The following is a 19,537-nucleotide window of genomic DNA, read 5'->3' as shown; positions in this document are numbered from 1 at the left end:
TCTCAGCTCTAGACTTGTCCTTTTCGTCCAGTGTCAGGACCATTATTGATTATTGTTCCTGGCTGCCCTGATGAACCTTGTTCATTTTCCTGGCAAACAGAAAATGTTCATTTCCAAGGTTTTTGGACCTCTCATCCAGACCCCCAAGTAGAGACTGTGTAGGTACCAAGACATCCTACCAAGTCACAGGCAATGTTGGAGTTTATGTACCACAGTACCTTGGTGGCTCAGGGCAAAAATATGCTGCAAAGAACATACCATGCAACAGATCTCACGCAAGAGATCGATTGGGCAGTGGGAGAGAAAGACCACTTCTGTGAAAGAGAGAGAGAGACAGAGAGAGAGAAAGGCAGAGAAACAGAGAAACTGAGAGAGACAGAAAGAGAGACACAGAGAGACAGAGACACAGAGAGACACAGGGAGAATGAGAGAGATGGACAGAGAGACTAGGAGACAGCGCTGTGTGACCTTGGGGATCTTTTGAAGGATATGAGGCATGTCACATTTGATGGTGGCGATGGTGGCTAATGGCGCTGAGGCGCTGAAGGCAGGTTGGGACTAACAGTGAGTTTTGGTGGAACCAACTTTAGCAACATCTCATGTCCTAATTATTCAATGCTTTTCAGTTTTTTCTCTCCCCACCCCGCCCCTTTTTCCTCGTTAGAATCAAGTAACCCTGAGAGGACTCATACCACACCTGGGCCGACACGTCTTTGTCATCCATTTTTATCAAGCCGAGCACCCGGGGTTTCCCACTGAGGTGGTTGTGGATGGAGGAAGACGGTGGTCAGGTGAGCATCCATGCGCAGGCTCCAGGATGTGTGCCTTACCATCCCAGCAGCCGCCTGACAGTGCCTCTCCCTCCCCAGGTTCCTTCCATGCCTCCTTTTGTCCCCACTTACTTGGCTGCCGGGACCAAGTGATCTCTGAGGGCCAGGTGGAGTTTGACATCTCAGAAGCAGATGTAGCTGTGACTGTGAAGATTCCAGATGGAAAGTCCTTGACATTGGTACGTTCAACTTAGCCTTCAGTTTGCTCCTTGGTCAGCCATTGCGAGTTAGGCTCCTGGCTATACTTTCTCCAAGGAATTAACTTTACTTATGGAAAAGTTGATTTGCGAGAAAGTAAGTGTGTGCGCTTTACAAACCCATAAAGGTGAAACCGTAGGACAGTCTAAGCCAGGAGGATATGAACAATAATGTAAACACACACCCATCTCCCTCCCCCCCGCTTATTCCTTGCCCCTACTAGTCCCTCTCTGAAGCTTTTACTGTCCTCACTGCTTTCTCTCACTTTCTCCTGTGTCCCATTAGTGGTTTTCCTTAACCCAGTGTCGATATGAGCTGTGCCCCAGGTTCCACTCTGAGACCCCTGTGTCATTTATCCATGGACACCATCCATGCCCAGTTCTCTGATCTGTGGGAACAGTAGCCATGTTCCTGAATTCACCCTGGATCTTGCCTGAAGTCAAGGCAGCATCTGACCACCAGGAGCCCCTCATACTCTGTCTGACCTGCTTCCGGGGCCTCTCGTGCTGTTTGTTTTATTGAACCTGCTTCACTATGGTTCAGGTGCCTTGCTGTTTTCCCTGCCTCTCCCTGGTCCATCCACCTCATTCTGGTTTATATGCCCGGTAATGTATAGAAGGAAGGGTTTATTTGGGCTTCTGGTTTCCACAGGATATATACCCATCCTGGAGAGAGGCACAGTGACAGGCAGCAGGCATGGTGGCTGGAGCCAAAAGCTTATATTGTGAACCATAATCAGGGAACAGGAAATGGAGTGGGGGAGTGTACACATAAGCTGGGTTCTCAAAGCCGACCTCCAGTGATACAAATTATCCCACAAGGTCACACCTCCTAATCTTTCCTAAATAGTGCTACACAAGTTCAAATACACGAGCTATACAGGTCATTCTCATCAAACCCTGCTGGGTCTGCAACTTCTGTTTGCTTACCTTTAAAAATACAAAGCAATGATCTCTGAAGAATGAGAGAGACCCAGCCACCCCTTATAGGCCCTGGTCAAGATGCCTTGAACCAACTGCTGCTTGACATTGCGATTCCTTATCCTAGGAGCAGGTGCTCCAAGAGCCAACTGTGTTCCGTGTTTCCTAGCGACGTGATGCTACTTCAGCCTTTACCCCGCCTCCTTTAGCCTGCCTTGGGTTTGCTGCTGCACTTCCTGCATAAGTCCCATCTTGCTGGCATTCGAAGAAACAGGAAAGGATGTGGTTCTCTCCTTCACTGTCTAGTCACAAGCGTGGCTGCTGTAAATCTAAATACAGGTGGATGGCTTTGTTTTAGGTCCGGGTTCTGGTGGTACCCGCAGAGGATTACGACTACCACACACTTCACAGAACATCAGTGGACAAGTCCTCCGAGTTCATCAGCAGTTGTGGAGGGGACAGTTTTTATATCGAGTAAGTGTCATTTTGAGGGAGGGCTCTGCTCTGGCTCTGGCTCTGGCTCTGGCTCTGGCTCTGGCTCTGGCTCTGGCTCTGGCTCTGGCATGCATGGGGCGTGCTTGCATTCCCAGCCAGAGCGAGGTCTGGAGAGAGACTGGCCTGGAGTCTGCCCTCTTCTTACCAGCTAGGAAAGTAAGAGTGAGTCTGGGATCTCAGGAAGGTGATGTGTTTCCTCTGTGCGTGCCACTCTATAAGAGACCTTGCCATGTGCCGTCTGGACAGGGAGACGGCACTCAACCCTGAATACAGTAGAGGCCTGTGCTTGACTTGGAATTAGGGACCAGTCAGGAGACTCTCTTGCCCTTCGCTCTTTGATGCTGTATATCCTCAGAGATGCCACACCAGGTGTCTTCCACTGACAGGGACATAGCCCAGACCTCCACTCACCTCTGTAGTGGGGACTGTGCCTTCTGGGTCCTGTCTTCTCTCATCCCTGAGTGCTAAGAGCAGGCTCGCCCCACACAAGCTCTGCTGTGGAACCCGGGGTCTGAGATGCTTCTACAAGGAGCCAGGGGCTCCAGAGGCCCTGAAGACAGACCGACTCCTCCTGAACAGTGACAGCAAAAGCAAAGGCCCCAGAGTCAACCCACTGTGTTCTTGTCCATACCTTACTCCTCATGCTCGGGAATATCGCCCGATAGCTACGGTGCCTCAGCTGCCTTATCTGTGAAGTGGACTATGACCCAGTTAGTCGGGTGGTCGTGAGGTTGAGGTGTAGTGGGAGCTCCCACCTTGTCCTCACTGTCTTTCCACAAGCTGTGACTCATGCACCACACAGTCCATCCCGTAGCTCTTCCACCACCGAAGCTCCCATTGGCTATTCCCATGATGTCCTCTCCTGGAGCAGATGTTGGGGGAAGGGTGGCTGTCGCTAGCCGAATCAACAATGGGGTCGTTTTACACTTCCTCCAAAGCTCAGTAATCAGTGTCACCCCAAAAGATGCTACCGGGTGGAACTGGTAGGACAGGGAAGCTGGGGGTGGACGCACTCCAGGTAATCACCATGAGTTATTTTGTTCCCACAGTCCCCAGGCAGCCTCTGGATTCTGTAAGAATTCTGCAAGGTCCTTGGTAGCCTTTTACCACAATGGTGCTGTACCCTGTGAGTGCCACCCTGCTGGGGCTGCCGTCCACCACTGTAGTCCTGAGGGTGGGCAGTGCCCCTGCCGGCCCAACGTCATCGGAAGGCAGTGCACGCGCTGTGCAACAGGCTACTATGGATTCCCACACTGCAAGCGTAAGTGAGCACCGCCAAGCTTCTGAAGACCCTTCTAGTGCTCATGCATGGCACGACTTCTCAAATGCCACCGTTTGGACACTCCCCCGGGGGCTTATGGCAAGGTCCTGATTCAAGAAACCTAGCCTGGGCCTAAAACTCTGTCTTTCTAATAAACTTGCAGGCTATCTCATGCCACATGCCTACAGACTATACTGTGAGCAGCGAGGCTCTAGGCTGTGAATGTAAACATGAACAGGAGGGTATATAGGTAGCCTGTGAGCGGCTCCTTCCTGGCAGAAGCACTTTCAGGCTGTGTGGCCCAATGAAGCCTCACTTTAGATAGGACATTCAAGGCCTCCCAGACCTATTACTCACTAACTTAGAGACCCTTGCGTTTTTACTTAAGAACTACCTGATGCCCTGGGTCTGCCCATGCAGTAAGTGGCAGTGAGAGGCACAGGCGTGCAGATCACAAGGGGACCAGTCTTCGAATAAACAGAAACAGTCTCACTACGGCACGATGTGCTGACCCTGGACCCGAGTGCTCTGGGAGGCTGGGGAGTTGCTTCACGATGTCTTGAACTTGACGCCTTCTAGAGCCTTCTGATGGACAGGAGGCCCATGATAGAGTAGGGGGGGCAGCAGCTGGTCAGTTCATGGAGTATATAACCTGCAGCCAGTTACTTCGGCTGCCCGTCAGTTGCTATGACTGGTTCAGATCACCATGGGCAATTACGTCCACACAGAAGGGAAGGAAAAACATTTCCCCAGGACTACTTGGGAACTTAGGGAAATCCCCATGGTTTGTGCAATCCAACGCTCATCCAGTGTCTCTTTATCCCTTGGCAGCTTGTAATTGTGGCAGACGCCTTTGCGAGGAAGTGACAGGGAAGTGTCTCTGCCCACCCCACACCGTCAGGCCCCAGTGTGAGGTCTGCGAGATGAATTCCTTCAACTTCCACCCTGTGGCTGGCTGTGAAGTCTGCAACTGCTCCAGGAAGGGCACCGTTGAGGCAGCCATCTCTGAGTGTGACAGGGACAGCGGGCAGTGCAGGTGAGCTATGATGTCACGGGACGCCCGGGTGCCATCTGCACACAGTAATCCTTGTCATTCTTCTCTTCCCACCTGTGCACTGTGCTGGCATCAGGGCACAGCTTCCCGGCAAGGAGAGGTTTTGGTGGGCAGGTTGGTCCATGCTGACTCAGGGCAGTAGGCAGAAGCAGCCCTACCCATATATTCCATCATGTCGTCATAGGAGGATCGTGCTGTATGCATGTGCCATGCCTCACGCTCTTCATGGTTGGCTTCGATTGTTTCTAGATGTCGAATTGTCTGGAAACGGACTTACAATGTAATCTAGACAATCCCTCTTGACTCCCTTCCCAGGTGATTGATTCTAGACTATGTCAAGTTGATAAAATTTAACCATCACAAGCCTCCAAAGCAGGATTTGTTGGGAGTAGGGAACCAGGCGGGGTTGGCCGTCCCCAGGAACCACTATGGTTCAGTGCACAATAACCAAGAATGGTGTCTGCATTAGTCATTTGTTAAAATGCCCAGCAAATGTAAGTTAAACGCGTTCTCAGTTTGGGGACACAGTTCATTATTCCAGGGAGAGCAGGGTGGATGGGTCCTGAAGTGGCTGATCCTGCATAACTGCAGTGAGATGTGTAGCGACTGACAGTCTCCACCTGCTTTCTGCCTTTTACTCAGCACTTGGGGGCAGCAGGGGCCTCACACCTCATTTAACTAGATAGCTTACACTCCACATGCCTAGGTCTCCTGAGTGACCCCAGGTCCTGTCAACTTGACAATCCACCACCAGAAGGACAAAGTTCTCCAGGAATGTTGCTGGAGGGTTTGGTCGAGAGAGCTAGGCTTCCAGTAGAGAGTGAAGACCGGTGTCACTGTTCCCAGGTGGCAAATTTAATCTCATCAGAGCTGGGAAGTAGGCACAGAGGAAAGGACTAGGATTCAGACCCCAAGAAAAGGCTGGGGGGAATTCAGTTGGGGTTTTATAGCGGGAAAATGAATGCACCCAGTGCGTAGGCCAGTCGGGGTTATGTAAGAGAGGGCAAGATCGGCAAGGAAACTGAGTCAGCCTGGACGTCTGCGATAGATGGATAGACTGAAAACACGGGTACATACACATACTAGATATCATTCAGCCATGAAGGAAAATGAGGTTATACCATTTGCAGGTACAAGGACGGAGCTGGAAAATACAATATTGGATGAGGTGACCCAGGCTCAGACAGACAAACTGCACACTTCCTCTCATGTGTGAATCCTAGCTTGTGATGTTTATGTGAGACAGACAGACAGACAGACAGATAGACAGGGTGTGGGGGTGCATGAGATGGGAAGCAAGGTACTGGGAGAGAGGAGTGGGGAGGGCAGCAGATTCCATGAGTGGCAGTGGAAAGCGATCCCTGCAGAGGGAGGGCACAAGCCGGCAGGGATTAGTGAGCGGGATAGGACTGGTGTGGGGGAGCTTCCAAAGTAATGATGAATGGAAATGCCGTAAGAATCCCTCTGTGACTTTATACATTAACTACTAATTTAACCAAAAATGTACCATCCAGCCCTCTCATCTTCACACACACATCGTGTATGGCTGGGGGTCTGGGCTGGGACAGGCTTCAGCGGCCCCAGCTTGAGGGCAGATATATTACCATCCTATGGCTGCTCTGACAGATTCTTCCTCAGACAGAGATCTGAATCCAAGGGGAAGCCCTGAGGAAGAACCTTCGCTCCTGGGGCTGCCAGCACTCCTCCAGTCTCTGTCCCATCACCAGGTGCCATTTCCCTCTTACGTCTCCCTCCATTAGGCTCTCTCCTCTCTGTGATCATACATCATCTTTATTGCTATAAGGACAGCAAGCAGGCTGGCTTCATATCCAGCAAACTCTAGGATCTTAACTACAAAGAATTATTTCAGATAACAGAACACCTGCATGCACCTTTGGTGGCCATGGTTCAGCAGGCCCTTACAGCAATGGTTCACTTTCCAAGAAAGAGCGCTTCACTGTGCCTTCAGCCGCTGCCTGGAGCCTGCCAGCTCCTTTGGGTGGGGAGACCTTGTAAGGAAGTTGAGAGGAAAACAAGTCATGAACCATCCCAAGACTTTAAAACCACAACCGTGAGTCCCGACTGAGTCAGCTAGTCAGTCAATAATCAGGCATGGGCCTCTTCAGGATGTCTGGGCTTAATCATAGGAAGCTTAGGAACTGACAATCAGTGTTCAGACAGGGAGAAAAGCCAACGTACTCACTCAAAACCTAACCGTTGGTCATAAGAGCCTTGGAGTTTCCCAGTACTGCTGACACGGTGTGGGGAGAGGAATTTGAAAACCTTAAAACCAGTTAAATCAGCATAGATGATAGATGGGTGCACCACAATATTTTAGGAAAATATCCTGAGAAATGTTAACAACCCACTCTCAGCCAGTGATCACTTAACTGACTAGGAATTTCTGAACGTAGAAGCAAGGACTGCATACTTATGTGGCAGGAACTCCACCCACCGCGCCGCCTCCCCCTCTCGTGAATAATTTCTGTATAAAACCTGGCATCAGGGAGGACTATGTTTAGCACTACCCAAAGCTCAAGCAAGAGGACGAGTTGCTGATTCCTGGGGTTTGCAGCCAAAGGGGAGAATACATCCCCAGCAATGCAAGGCTCGCTGGGAGCCCTACAAGCAGCCACAAACTACAGGGCTTAAAAGTTGGCATTTCACACTGCATTTGCTGCTGACAGACTATAACGCTTGCCTTTTCCACCAAGTCAAGCATTACAGATACTAATCTATTTTAAAATGAGTTATTAAATAATTGTAACCACTTGTAGTAGGATAATTTTTATCCCAGTATAAATAGTGTTATCATTTTAGTGAATTTAGGAATAACTTATTGGAAGCCCAAAACTGAATTTCCAACCTATTTTTATCATAGTGTCTATCACAGATAGTGAAGATATTAGCATATTATACCTAGAAGGCCTCCCGGAGTCCCGGTTCCCAGTGCATAAAATAAAATTTGGCAAAATCATCTTTGACTTTCCTTCTAAATTTATACTTATGTTGTTGTTCAATCCTTGATTGTATCAAGGCAATACTGTATCAACTCTAGGCTGATATTTTGGGCAACTGTGATAGACTGCAGTTCTGACACTGTGCTGTTTGGACACAGTTCTGTTTTTGTTTGTTTTTTTGTAGCAGTATAAAGTAGCAGATGTGTAGATTTAATGAAACACAATAGGAAGAGAAATACGTTTTTACCTGCTTTAAATCATGGAAAATGAATACTATTTGGCTCCCGAAAGGCTCCAAAGGGTTAAAATATTCTCACAAATAAGTCTGTCAATCTGTGGAAGATACAGGCAGTGGCGGTCCTGCTTTTAGGACCTGCCGTGTTGGGGATCACCTTAAGATGGATGATGGAGATGTCCCTCCAGCACAGATGATGTCCCTCTACCATGATGTCCAGTGAAGCCAGATGTCCCATGTGCTTTTCAGTCTTTCTCAGAGAAGCCTGTTAGAGTGGTGTCCACCCCAGCTGCTCCTCATAACGACCAGCCATGTGCAGGGATAAAATCCCAGGAGAGACTCGGCATTCTTGACACGAAAGGGCTTCCAGACGTGGCTAGCAACATAAGTCCCTTGATGACTAATAGAATAATAGGGGTATCAGGCAATGTTGTCACCAGGGAAGGTGGGGATCAGAGTTCTTGCACGTTCCTTCTGTTGTCCTTTATGCCCTGTGGCATCTTTTTCTGATCTCTGCAATGATCCCTCTCAGGCTGTTTCCCCATCCCCTGTCCTCAGTGAGGAACAGCGCAGTCTGAGTTTACAGCAGGGTTTGTCCTGCTTCTGCCCCTCACTGGGTGACCTTAGGCAGACTGCTCCTCCTCTCTGGCCTTCATTCTTCTGTAAAATAGGGCCCTCTAACCCACAGAGCATCCATGTATATGAGTGTATGTGTGTATAAATATATGTGTACACATACATATTTGTATATATTACATATAATTGTATATATTTATACCTGCATATATACATACACACACAATTATATATCCTGTGTAAACACCCTTAAGACAATACCTGGCATGCTGACATGCACTTAACACCCAGTGACTACAGCATCATTGGTATTGATTAGGGCCATGGTTGTCTGCTCTCTCTTTCTGTGCTCTGTTTCCCTGAGACCCATCCCTTCTCCTGCTCTTCCTTACCTCCGCTCCGGTACATACGCCCCTTCTGATCCTCACTGGCTGTCCTTCCATCTTCACACAAATTAACCCACCTCCTCGGTTCTCTGACTGACTTTCTCAGGACCAAGCCCCTCAAATTCCTAGGGCTCCTGTATTCTCCCATACATAATGAAAATATTTTAAGGGTTTCCTATTTGACTTGTTTGTGTATATGCATATGTCTGTGTATGTGTCAGCATGAGTGTGTGTACATACGTGTGTGCAGGTGTGCTCAGAGGCTAAAAGAGAGTGTTGGATCCCTTGGAGCTAGAGTTACAGTATTTGTGAACCACCTGACATGGGTGTTGGGAACAGAGCCCCAATAACTATGACTTAACAGTAAATGCTCATAACCACGGAGCCATCTCTACAATGAAGTAATAATTTTAATGATATAATGAAAGCACCTTCTTAACTGATTTTAATTCCCAAACTCTAAGTCGGTGTGACCCCCATATCATTATTGTACCTTCCAGGTTCTTTAAGCCTTCTCACCTCTTAGACTTAAAAATAATCTGCGTGACAATGGCGGCCTCTTTCTTGTCTTTAATATACTAAGATTTAAGCTTGGTTTCCCTGTATCCTGTCACATGTCACCTTCTGTCAAGGGACAGACTCTCCCCCATCTGTCTGTCCTTCCTGCTGACTATGACCCTCATTAAGTCGTTGGGGCAGCCTTGGTGCTCGCTCCTGACGGTCTCCTCCTTCCGACTCGGTTATTCACTCATCCAAGTAAGCAAGCAGCTAGCCAAGGAGTCTAGTCGGTACCATGACAACAGAGGAGAAAAGGGAAATGTTTTCTCTGAAGTCTGCTGATCATCTCTTAAACCGAGTTAGAGTCATCCTGACCTTACACATCTTTCTGGGGAGACTCTGGATCCCTAATTTAATAGAAATATGCTAATTCACAGGTTTTTTTGGATTTTAACATCTGTTTCCTTCTGAATTCTGTCACTAGTACATAATGCTGCTCATGAAACTCGAAACAGTGCTGATAAATTCAGGTTTCTGGTTCCTTTGTCTTTCAGAATCTTGAAGTTGTTGATCATACCTAACATTGTACATATTTATGCATACATTGTTTTGCACATTGTGATGTGCCTATGCTGTATATAGTGGTTGTCATGGTATATACCATAAATACCGCATTAAGCATGGTAAATTCAGATTTTTCTCTTTTTCTGGTTGCTTTGAGAAAGACATTGTTTTTTTCCCTTCTTATCTAACTCTAAATTTTACCTTGACTACCCTTCTCTCAGCCTTCCTCTCTGCCTTCTCAGCCTCCAGGAATCAGTGTTCTGTGTTCAACTTCTATGAGATCTACGATTCTAAATGCCATAGCTGAGTAAGATCATGTCGTATCTGACCTGAATGTATGGTTTAATTCACCCACCCAGTGCCCTCCTGTCCACTGTACTGTACAACTGACATGACTGGGAGGTATTCCACTCCATGTATATGCCTCGCTTTCTTTATCCTCATCCACTGAGGGGCACACAGCTGGGTTCTGGCTCTTTGGCAGTTGTAAACAGGAGTGCAGTAGCAAGGGCATGACGCTGTCTCTATGGCACACCACCACCATTTCCTTTGAGGATGAGCCTACAGTGTGGTTTTTGGTGAATGCTTATACTGGTTTTCACTGTATACATATATGTCTCTGTTTTATTGTTTGGGCTTTGTGTAAGGTTCTGTCTTGGGTACAGTGACTCAGTCACATTTACGTTCTAATGGGGAAACCTAATTTATTGTGCCAGCTCGTGGTGAGTACCACGTTGTGTATGGAATGCTTTGGTGATGTGATTCTCCACGCAGCATCAATTCCATCATACCACCCCTTCATCAAAACCTTCCTCAGCTTCCTAACCATGCAGAAGCAAGATCCAGCCATGAAGGCTAGTCTTCCAGAGCAGTCTGGTCCACACTAACTGTAACTTCCCTCCCCGCCTCTCCTGCATTTCCACCTTCTCCGTAAGCTTTCCACAAACCCACTCCTCCAGCCATGAAGGGCCTCCACTCCTCTTCTGCTGCCTTCCAATTATACATGTCCTTCAAGGATTTTTGTGCTGCAAACTGAAAACTCACAAAGAGAATGAGATCCACAAGTTACAGAGATGGCCCCACCAGTTTTAAACACAAGCAAGCGTAATACTTAGTCATCCAGTCTCTTACAATATTACTTAATTTCTTATATCTCCAGGTCTTCAGCAAAACTCTGCTGAAGACTGGCTTTGTCACCCTTGTCTCCTCCATGTCCCCGGCCCCCAGTAGAAACCATCACTAATTCTCAGATGGGTGAACGAGTGACATGCTAGACTTGGGACTGTAGATGGATGCTGGCATTGGTGGGAACTGTGGTACTGAATAACAAAAGACAGCGTTCTCCCGGTGCATCTGACTGGGCTTCCTATTATCCCTAAGGCTGCCCTGCTGTTCTCCAGCTGGTAGCAATGAATGCAATCCTCCTGCCTCTGCAGTGCAGCTTGGGTTGCAAAGAGGCTCCTTGGAGAAATGTGCAAAGCCAAGCTGACTAGAGGTTGGATGCTTAGAAGATACTCAGCCAAACTCTGGAGTTCCTTTGTTCTTCCCGGTCGTCATGGCACCACCCCAGACTTCCTTGGTTACTTGATCTTACGGAGGATTCAGAAGCTCAGTGGTGCAAACACTGTGTTGTTCTGGAACACAGAGTCTATGTTCTTCAAGTTCTGCTTAACTTGTCATCCCCATCTGGGGTGGGTGGGGACCAGGTCCTAGGCCACTGTCCCCTTTCTTACGTCTCCCCCCATTCTTGTGCTCTCAGCTGCCTTGTGCATGTGCAGGGGACACAGAACTAGGTCCGGTGTGACAGACTTGGCTGCCCATCACCCCCTCTGAGTCATCAGCTCACTGGGGTCCCAAAGTCAACAGGCTGATAGAGGGAGGGAGTTGGGGGGTCTCTACTTCAGTTTCCCTTCTGTCTTGCCTGACCCAGCCCCTCCCATAGCTATCCTGGCTGTGACCAACAAACCTAGACTATAACTAAGGCACATCCATCACCGTGCCTTCTTCTTCTAGGTCCTACCATAGGATCTTGTTGTGAGTGGAACATGAATGGACCTGCAGAATCCAATATGGCTGAGCTTTGAATGCGAAATGTACCCTGCAGGCTCATGTGTTTGCACACTTGTTTGTGAAGGTTACGGAATCTGTAGAAGACTGGGCTTCACTGGAGGAAGTAGGCAGATGGAGAAAGGCCTTGAAGCTTTATAGCCCAGCCCCACGTCTCTTGAGGTTTCTGGCATCTTTTTTGACGTGATACCATGTCTTCTCACTGTAAACCCTTTCTCCCTTAAGTTGCTTTTTGTGGAGCTGTCTTACTGTAGCAACAGGGAAAGAAACCATGGTGAGTACCAAGAGGACAGAATTCAATTCAACATACCTGACTGTGGTCTCTAGGAGCCGCAAGTGCCCACACAGGTGCACGTTTTATTGCATGATGTTTGGCTACAAGCTCCTTGGTTTCTTGTTCAGAAATACTCAACCATATCTAATCTGAGACTGAAGGCATTCACTGTATGAGTTGTTTGGCACCAGCATTAAGTTCATGTAGCCTTGGGCCAGAGCGCTGCATGTTTGCTGAAAGAAACATCCTGGACCTTAAGACAAGGTCTACTTCATAGCAACAGTGCTGCTCCTCTTCCTCACATAGTGACATGTGGATGTCAGCACCTCAGGCATAACCTCTCCCTTCTGTGGCTGTCAGCAGCCACCTCAGCCACTGTGTCTGTGTGATTGGTTCCCAGCGGTGTCTGTTCTAGCACAGTGAAGGTGGCCTTCAGAACCGTGCAGAGTGATGACAGGATTGGTTCCTCTATCCCTGTACAGGTGCAAGCCTAGAGTCACGGGGCAGCAGTGTGACAAGTGTGCTCCTGGCTTCTACCACTTCCCTGAGTGTGTCCCCTGCAGCTGTAACAGAGATGGGACTGAGCCCGGAGTATGCGACCCAGGGACTGGGGCTTGCATGTGCAAGGTGAGACAGGTCACGTGCCAGGAGTTCTTCAAGAGAACTGACCCTGATGTGTTCTGTAATGTGCTAGCATTTCATACTCATTGTCTCCTTTCATGGGGATGATTGACGGAAAGTTCTTCCTCACCCTTTGGAAAGGCCCCAGACCCCTTCCCCTCCCTATGATCATCTGTTGATGTAGATAAATCTTTTCCAGAAAAATCAAAACAAACTGTTTTCCACAGCATCCAGAAGCCCATAGCTTCCTTGTGATTTGTTCTTGGATAAGGACCTGAGGTTATCCACCCTGCTACAGGGCCCACTGGCCTATAGGTGGGGTTCACATCCTAGTGAACCCCAATTGCTCTCCTCCAGCTGTCAGCCTTTATGGCACTGTCTCTGTGCTTCCCAAAGCTGGAGAGTGTCTTACAGGACTCATTCTTCAACAGGAAAATGTGGAGGGCCCCCGGTGTCAATTTTGTCGAGAAGGATCGTTCTACCTGGACTCCGCCAACCCAGAGGGTTGTACCAGGTGCTTCTGTTTCGGAGTGAATACTGACTGTCGGAGTTCACACAAGCGAAGAGCCAAGGTACGTGGAGGTTAGTCTTTGGATATTGGTCGGTATTGGCAGGGGCTGTGGAATATTGTGTGTATTGATGGTTCACAGTACCTAAGATGACTTACATCCATCTCCCAGAGTCCTGGGCGAAGCTCTCCTTTTTTTTTTTTTTCTATCCTGAGTTCATCTATGTGACCGGTTGCCTCTGCCCAGCCCCCATGCTTCCGATCGCCTGTCTTCCCCTGGCAAATCTTCACATCTCTCACAGTTTCCCAGAATCCTCTTTCTTCCAGCCAGTGTCCCACCTCCTATTTCCTGCCTCAGCTCATTGGCCATTGGATTTTTTATTGACAGATGATGCTTGTGAGAGAGTCTCTCTATACCTCACTGCTTCTTGGCCTCAGCACGCCACAGATATCATCGCAATTGCTTCTCAGATCATCAGGTCTTTGATAAGCGCCACATGCTCAGGATGCCTTCTCTCAGCACGCCTTGTCACTGTCGATATTGCTGCGCTTGGTTTCTCCGTAGCATTTAACCCTTTGTAACAAATCATGCCTTTAACTTAAGAAATCATTCTTTCCCTCCTTAATTGGTAGAATGTGAGCTCCTTAACACATACCAGGGCCTAGGACAGGATTTGGGACATGAGAGATGCTCAGAAAATAGTCATCCAGTGATGGAATTTGTTGAATTGTAAAGATATGATAAAGTGTCCAGACGGACATCTGGATAGACAGACCTTCAGGGTGAGGGTCCACAAGCACATTAATTCTGTCACCACAAAGTGACATGCTATGTCCTTGAGCCCTCCTACACCTGAGGAGCTCTCCAAGAAATCATTTGTCTTCATAGAGTCCCCGTTATATGGGTATAATCATCATATATCATTATCATTGTCCATTACTAATTAACTGATAATTGACTTATGTGAAGATTAGGGAATTGTTCTGAAAGTTCTCCTCCACACACCTGCTGCCTTTCTGGTCTCCGGTTCCCATCCTGAGGCTAACCAGGTAGCCTGATAACCAGCATCTCGCAAGCCTACAGAGCAGGTGTTTGCACACATCTGGGTAGTGTGGACATGCTGTGTGCATGTGTAGGCCAGATGTCGATGCTGGTGCCTTCCCTTACGGTGTTTCACCATACATGTTGATGTGAGCTTTCTCTCTCTGAAACCAGAGCTTGCCGGTTCTGCTACTCTAAGCAGCCAGCTTGCTCTGGGCCGATCACATCTCTGCTTCTTGAGGCTTGGGATCACAGGTGAGCCGCCCTGCCCGCCCAGCATTTATATGGGTTCTAGGGATCAAATTCTGATCCTCACCCCTGTGCAGAAAGCACTTTAGTCTCTATGCTTCTCCTCCAGTCCCACAGAATATGTATTCATGATGGTAATAGCACTTTCTCCACGCTCTCTTTACATTCTTCCTGTTTCACATTCTTTCTCAAATGTCTTATCACATCTTAAGTTTGCTTACTCCGTGTAGTCTGTGTGTGTGTTCATGAAAGGGTGTGTGCATATGCATGCTAAAGACAGAGATTAATGTCAAATATCTTTTTCTATAATCTCCACCTCAGTTTCTGAGCTAGTCCCTCACTGGCCTGGATTTTGCTAAGGCTAGACTGACTGGTACCCTTCTGTCTTCATTTCCCAAGCACTGGGACCACAGGTGTATATCACCTTTTTATGTGGATTCTTGGAGATCAAACTCAGGTTCCCATGCCTGTGAGACCCATGCTTTACCCATGCCTATGAGACACATGCCTTACCCATGCCTATGAGACCCATGCCTTACCCATCCATGCCTATGAGACTCATGCCTTACCCATGCCTGTGAGACCCATGCCTGTGAGACCCATGCTTACCCATGCCTGTGAGACCCATGCCTTACCCATGCCTGTGAGACCCATGCCTGTGAGACCCATGTTTACCCATGCCTGTGAGACCCATGTTTACCCATGCCTGTGAGACCCATGCCTGTGAGACCCATGCTTACCCATGTCTGTGAGACCCATGCCTGTGAGAGCCATGCCTTACCCATGCCTGTGAGAGCCATGCCTTACCCATGACTGTGAGAGCCATGCCTTACCAACTGAGCCATCACTCTAGCCATCTCTGCCGCTTTTTAACTTCATAAAACTAAGACTTTTATCAACTCTATTAGTCCATGAATGAGTAGCAGCATGCGTACTGTTTTATGTGATATTGTTTTATACATTTTACTGCTTCCTGAATGGAGGTGGACTGGTAAGAAGAAAAAAATTTAGTTTGTAAATCTGTTCTATAGCCTCCCTTCTCAGCCCTTGTAAAACCAGGAAGCTTTATTCCTAAGCCATTCCTCATCTGGTCTTTGTCCCTCCAAATAGAGCTGGCTTCCTTGATGACAAACAAGGAAATGTTGTATTCTGGCTACTGTATTCCACAACACATTTAAGAAAATGCTCCTTTTTTTAAATGTTGTTCTAAACCTTTTTAAAGAACTAAGTTAATTCTTCGACAATTTTATACATGCATGGAATGAGTTCTGATTATTTCTTCCCCTACTCACCCCTTTCTTCCTGTCCCTTTCCCAGACCAATGTCCCTTGGTTTTGTTTTGTCAACCATTTAGTTTACTAGGGTCATCTGTGTGACCGTTGAATGGTAATTCCCACTGGAGCCTGACTGAGTCACCGGTGGTTACACAGCTAAAGGCAGTGACTGCCTCTTTCCATGAGTCTGTCTGTAAGAAATAGTTTATCAGGAATGGCCCCCTGCGTCCCTCCTCTATCCTTCTTTACTTATTGCTTGTGTATGTGTGTCTGTGTGTGCACCACGTGAGTGCAGAAAGGGCTACTAATAGAGATGCTGGCACTGGGCTTGCAGATGGTTGTGAGAGTGATGTAGCCAATCACGCTAAAAGCCACATTGCCGTGCTCCAGTTTGTAGACATGATGGGCTGGCGTCTGGAGACAGCAGATGGAGTTGATGTCCCCGTGTCCTTCAACCCCAGCAGCAACAGCGTGGTTGCTGATCTGCAGGAACTGCCGTCCTCAGTCCACAGCGCATCCTGGGTGGCACCTCCATCCTACCTCGGTGATAAGGTAACGACGGTCTGACATCCTCCTGGGCTCTGACCGACGGTCTGACGTGCTCCTGGGCCCTCTGTGGCCTCAGCTGCCACTTGGCACAATTGTCGTTTCCCTAGAGGGAGGAAGCATGTGGAAGTTCAGGTAATTAACGTTTAGAAATAAAGTTAGGCAAGAATGAAGAAGATGCCCTGCCTCTCGCCAGGAGGAGGGCTGAGAAAGGCCCTCGTGTGTGGTCCACATACAGTAGATCCCAGAAAGGAAGTCCTCCACATCGGGTTTTGTTTTGTTTTGTTTTATTTATTTATTTATTTTTTTTGATTTGTGCTTCCTGCCAAGGAATTCTCCTCTAGGGAAATATAAAACCATTTAAATAATGTCTGTTGTAAATGGGCCAGGTGCTTTCAAACGCTCTGCCGAGAATTCTTTGTTTTAAAGTAGAAAGGTCAGGAGAATACAAGCTAAAACGTGACCGGAGAGTATATGAAGAAGCACAGGACCTGTGGCAGTTTGGCTCACACAGCAGAGTCGGTGTATTTAACGGCGCTCTCCCAGGATCTTATGAGTGAGCCACATGCATGATCATGGCAGACCATGGCTATGATAGAGTTCAGAAGTTCAGGCCCTGCGTAAAAGCATAGGCCTCAACTTAGGCACGATAGGAGATGTGAGGAAGGGTGGGTTGAACAAAGCCCCAGTTCATGGGATGCCATTAGTTCATATTTGGTATTAAATTTCTGGTGTCTATGGAGGTTCCATTATGTAGGCAAAATTGATAAAATGTCAGCCATGGGAATTAACTCAATGTTCATGAGTTAACTCAGTATTGGCTCTAGATCTCTAATTCTGGGAGAAGAGCTGTGAGCCCTGATGGTTTCATTGCTTCTCCTGTATGACCCTCTTTGGTCATTTGCTACTGTGCAGCAGTTTAAGGGGACAAGTGACTGTGTTGTGCAGTTTCTCTGGATCAGGGATCCAGGAGTCGATGGCCCAGAGCTTCCTCTGGAGTTACAGACAGGGCTGGTCATTGTGGAGCTAAAAGGTCCACTTGCTAAAGCTCCTGCCATGCTTGCTAGTAGGCTTCTGTATCTCACTCTCTGTGCCCTCCCTAGACCAGTGGGGGAGCCTTTGTGTGTGGCTGGCTTCCACAAAGTAACCAAGGAAGGTGAGTGAGAGAGAGAGAGCTAATGAAAGAAGTCAAGACAGAAGCCATAATCTTACGAGCCAACCCTAGAAGTGGTGGAATCTCATTTCTGCTTCATTCTGCACATTGACTTATTGGAAATGAGTCACTGAGCCCACACTCAAGGAGAAATAGCAACGTTTCACTTCTGTATGAGTTCTTTTCCTGTTACTACTTTTGTGACCAAAGGAAGAGGCCATATAATGGCGGGAGGAGACATGGCAGTCCGTGGTTAGAGCTGGAAGCTGAGGGATCACATCTCCTACCACACAGAGAAAGCAGAGAGTGAGCTGGAAGTAGGCGAGGCCATGAGCTCTCCAAGCCCATGCCCAGCCATAGCATTTCCCACAGCAGCAAGCCTGCACCTCCCGAAAGTTCCCCAACTCCCCAGTAGTCATGGCAATAGAGGACCAAGCATCCTAACACACGAACCCATCAGGGACATTCCTAATTCAAGCCGCTACAGCTTCTAGGAGGATTATCAGAATTCATGCACTTATTTTAAAAGCCACCCAGCCTGTCAAAAAGACTTTGCTTAAAATCCATGAGATAAGCCTAGATGTTCCATGGAATGGGGTCTAGACCCTGTGACTACAGCTCTGGGCTGTTCTATCAGCTTGCAGGCCCTAGAAGAAGGTCCAGCCCACGGACTGGGATCCCAGAGCAGCTCCCCAGCTCTCCCTTGGAGCAGCTCTGGGATGTTGCACATGCTCAGATCACTCCCTATCCCCAGCTGACAGCAGTGGTGGGAGGGACTGGGGCAGAGGTGAAGTGGATGACAGGGAACTGTGACCATTCACTGCCACTAAGACCACACTGTGTTGACCCAGTCTTTTGTCTGAGGTAGCAGTTGACCATGGTTTCTCACTCCAGGAAATTTATAATAGCACAGGCAATAGTCACCATTTGCTTTCAAGGGATTTTTTTTTTCTGGAAAATTTATTTTTCGAGGCTTATTTTGCAACTGATATACCCATTTCTCCCAGTGAAATAATAGTCATCATGGGAGAGAGGTAAAACAAAAATATTTTCTTGTTCTAGTATGATTGCTGGTTTTTCCTTCAAATAAAAGTACATCCTTAATTCTTAAAGACTTTTATTTTTATTTTTAACTTAATTTTATTTTATGTCCATTGGTATTTTGCCTGTATGTATGTCTGCGTGAGGGTGTCAGATCCCTAGGAATTGGAGTTACAGACAGTTGTAAGCTGCCATGTGGGCGCTGGAATTGAACCTGGGTCCTCTGAGAGAGCCAGTGCTCTTAACCACTGAGCCATCTCTCCAGCCCCTACAATCTTAATTAAAAAAACAAACAAACAGACAAAAAACCATGTTCATATTAATGTTTCTCAGGAATGTAAAAATAGCATGAGGGTGGTGGCCTGTTCTCAGTCCCACCTTCTAGAGAGCACCCAGCCTTGCCAGGCATTCTGGTTAGTGCCAGCCTGGTCGTGTCCAGTGTAGATGATACTGTTCATCCAATTTCAGGTGTCCTCCTATGGCGGCTACCTCACCTACCAAGCCAAGTCCTTTGGCTTACCCGGAGACATGGTTCTTCTGGAAAAGCAGCCGGACGTGCAGCTTACTGTAGGTATTAAGGCGTGGCCCGCGCAGCAGGAAGCAGGAAGCAGTGGTCACCACTGGGCTGTGCAGAACATTAGATTGAGTTGTGTCTGAGGTTTTGAAGATGCTCACACAGAATGTTTAGAGCACATGGCACGCCTGCCCGAAGGATTCCTCCATTCCCCTTGCAACGTATTTGGCTATACTTCACTCTGGAAACTGCCCCATGTCTTACGGTTTTA

At 47.8% G+C, this 19,537-nt stretch overlaps 1 protein-coding gene across 1 annotated transcript in view; it reads left to right on the top strand.

Annotated features, from left to right (window-relative positions):
- Positions 1-19,537, top strand: part of Lama3 (laminin subunit alpha 3) — a 228,620-nt gene that overhangs the window by 129,707 nt on the left and 79,376 nt on the right. The window contains exons 28-36 of the mRNA XM_032885613.1: positions 665-791; positions 870-1,009; positions 2,307-2,422; positions 3,493-3,704; positions 4,536-4,740; positions 12,801-12,945; positions 13,371-13,511; positions 16,403-16,564; positions 19,221-19,319. Of these exons, the coding sequence (XP_032741504.1) occupies positions 665-791; positions 870-1,009; positions 2,307-2,422; positions 3,493-3,704; positions 4,536-4,740; positions 12,801-12,945; positions 13,371-13,511; positions 16,403-16,564; positions 19,221-19,319 (1,347 nt within the window). The remainder of the gene's footprint in view (positions 1-664; positions 792-869; positions 1,010-2,306; positions 2,423-3,492; positions 3,705-4,535; positions 4,741-12,800; positions 12,946-13,370; positions 13,512-16,402; positions 16,565-19,220; positions 19,320-19,537) is intronic.

The sequence above is a fragment of the Rattus rattus genome, chromosome 15, assembly GCF_011064425.1.
Source record: "Rattus rattus isolate New Zealand chromosome 15, Rrattus_CSIRO_v1, whole genome shotgun sequence".
NCBI lineage: Eukaryota > Metazoa > Chordata > Mammalia > Rodentia > Muridae > Rattus > Rattus rattus.
The sequence above is the reverse complement of the archived record's forward strand: the minus strand, read 5'-3'. Positions and strand labels throughout refer to the sequence as shown.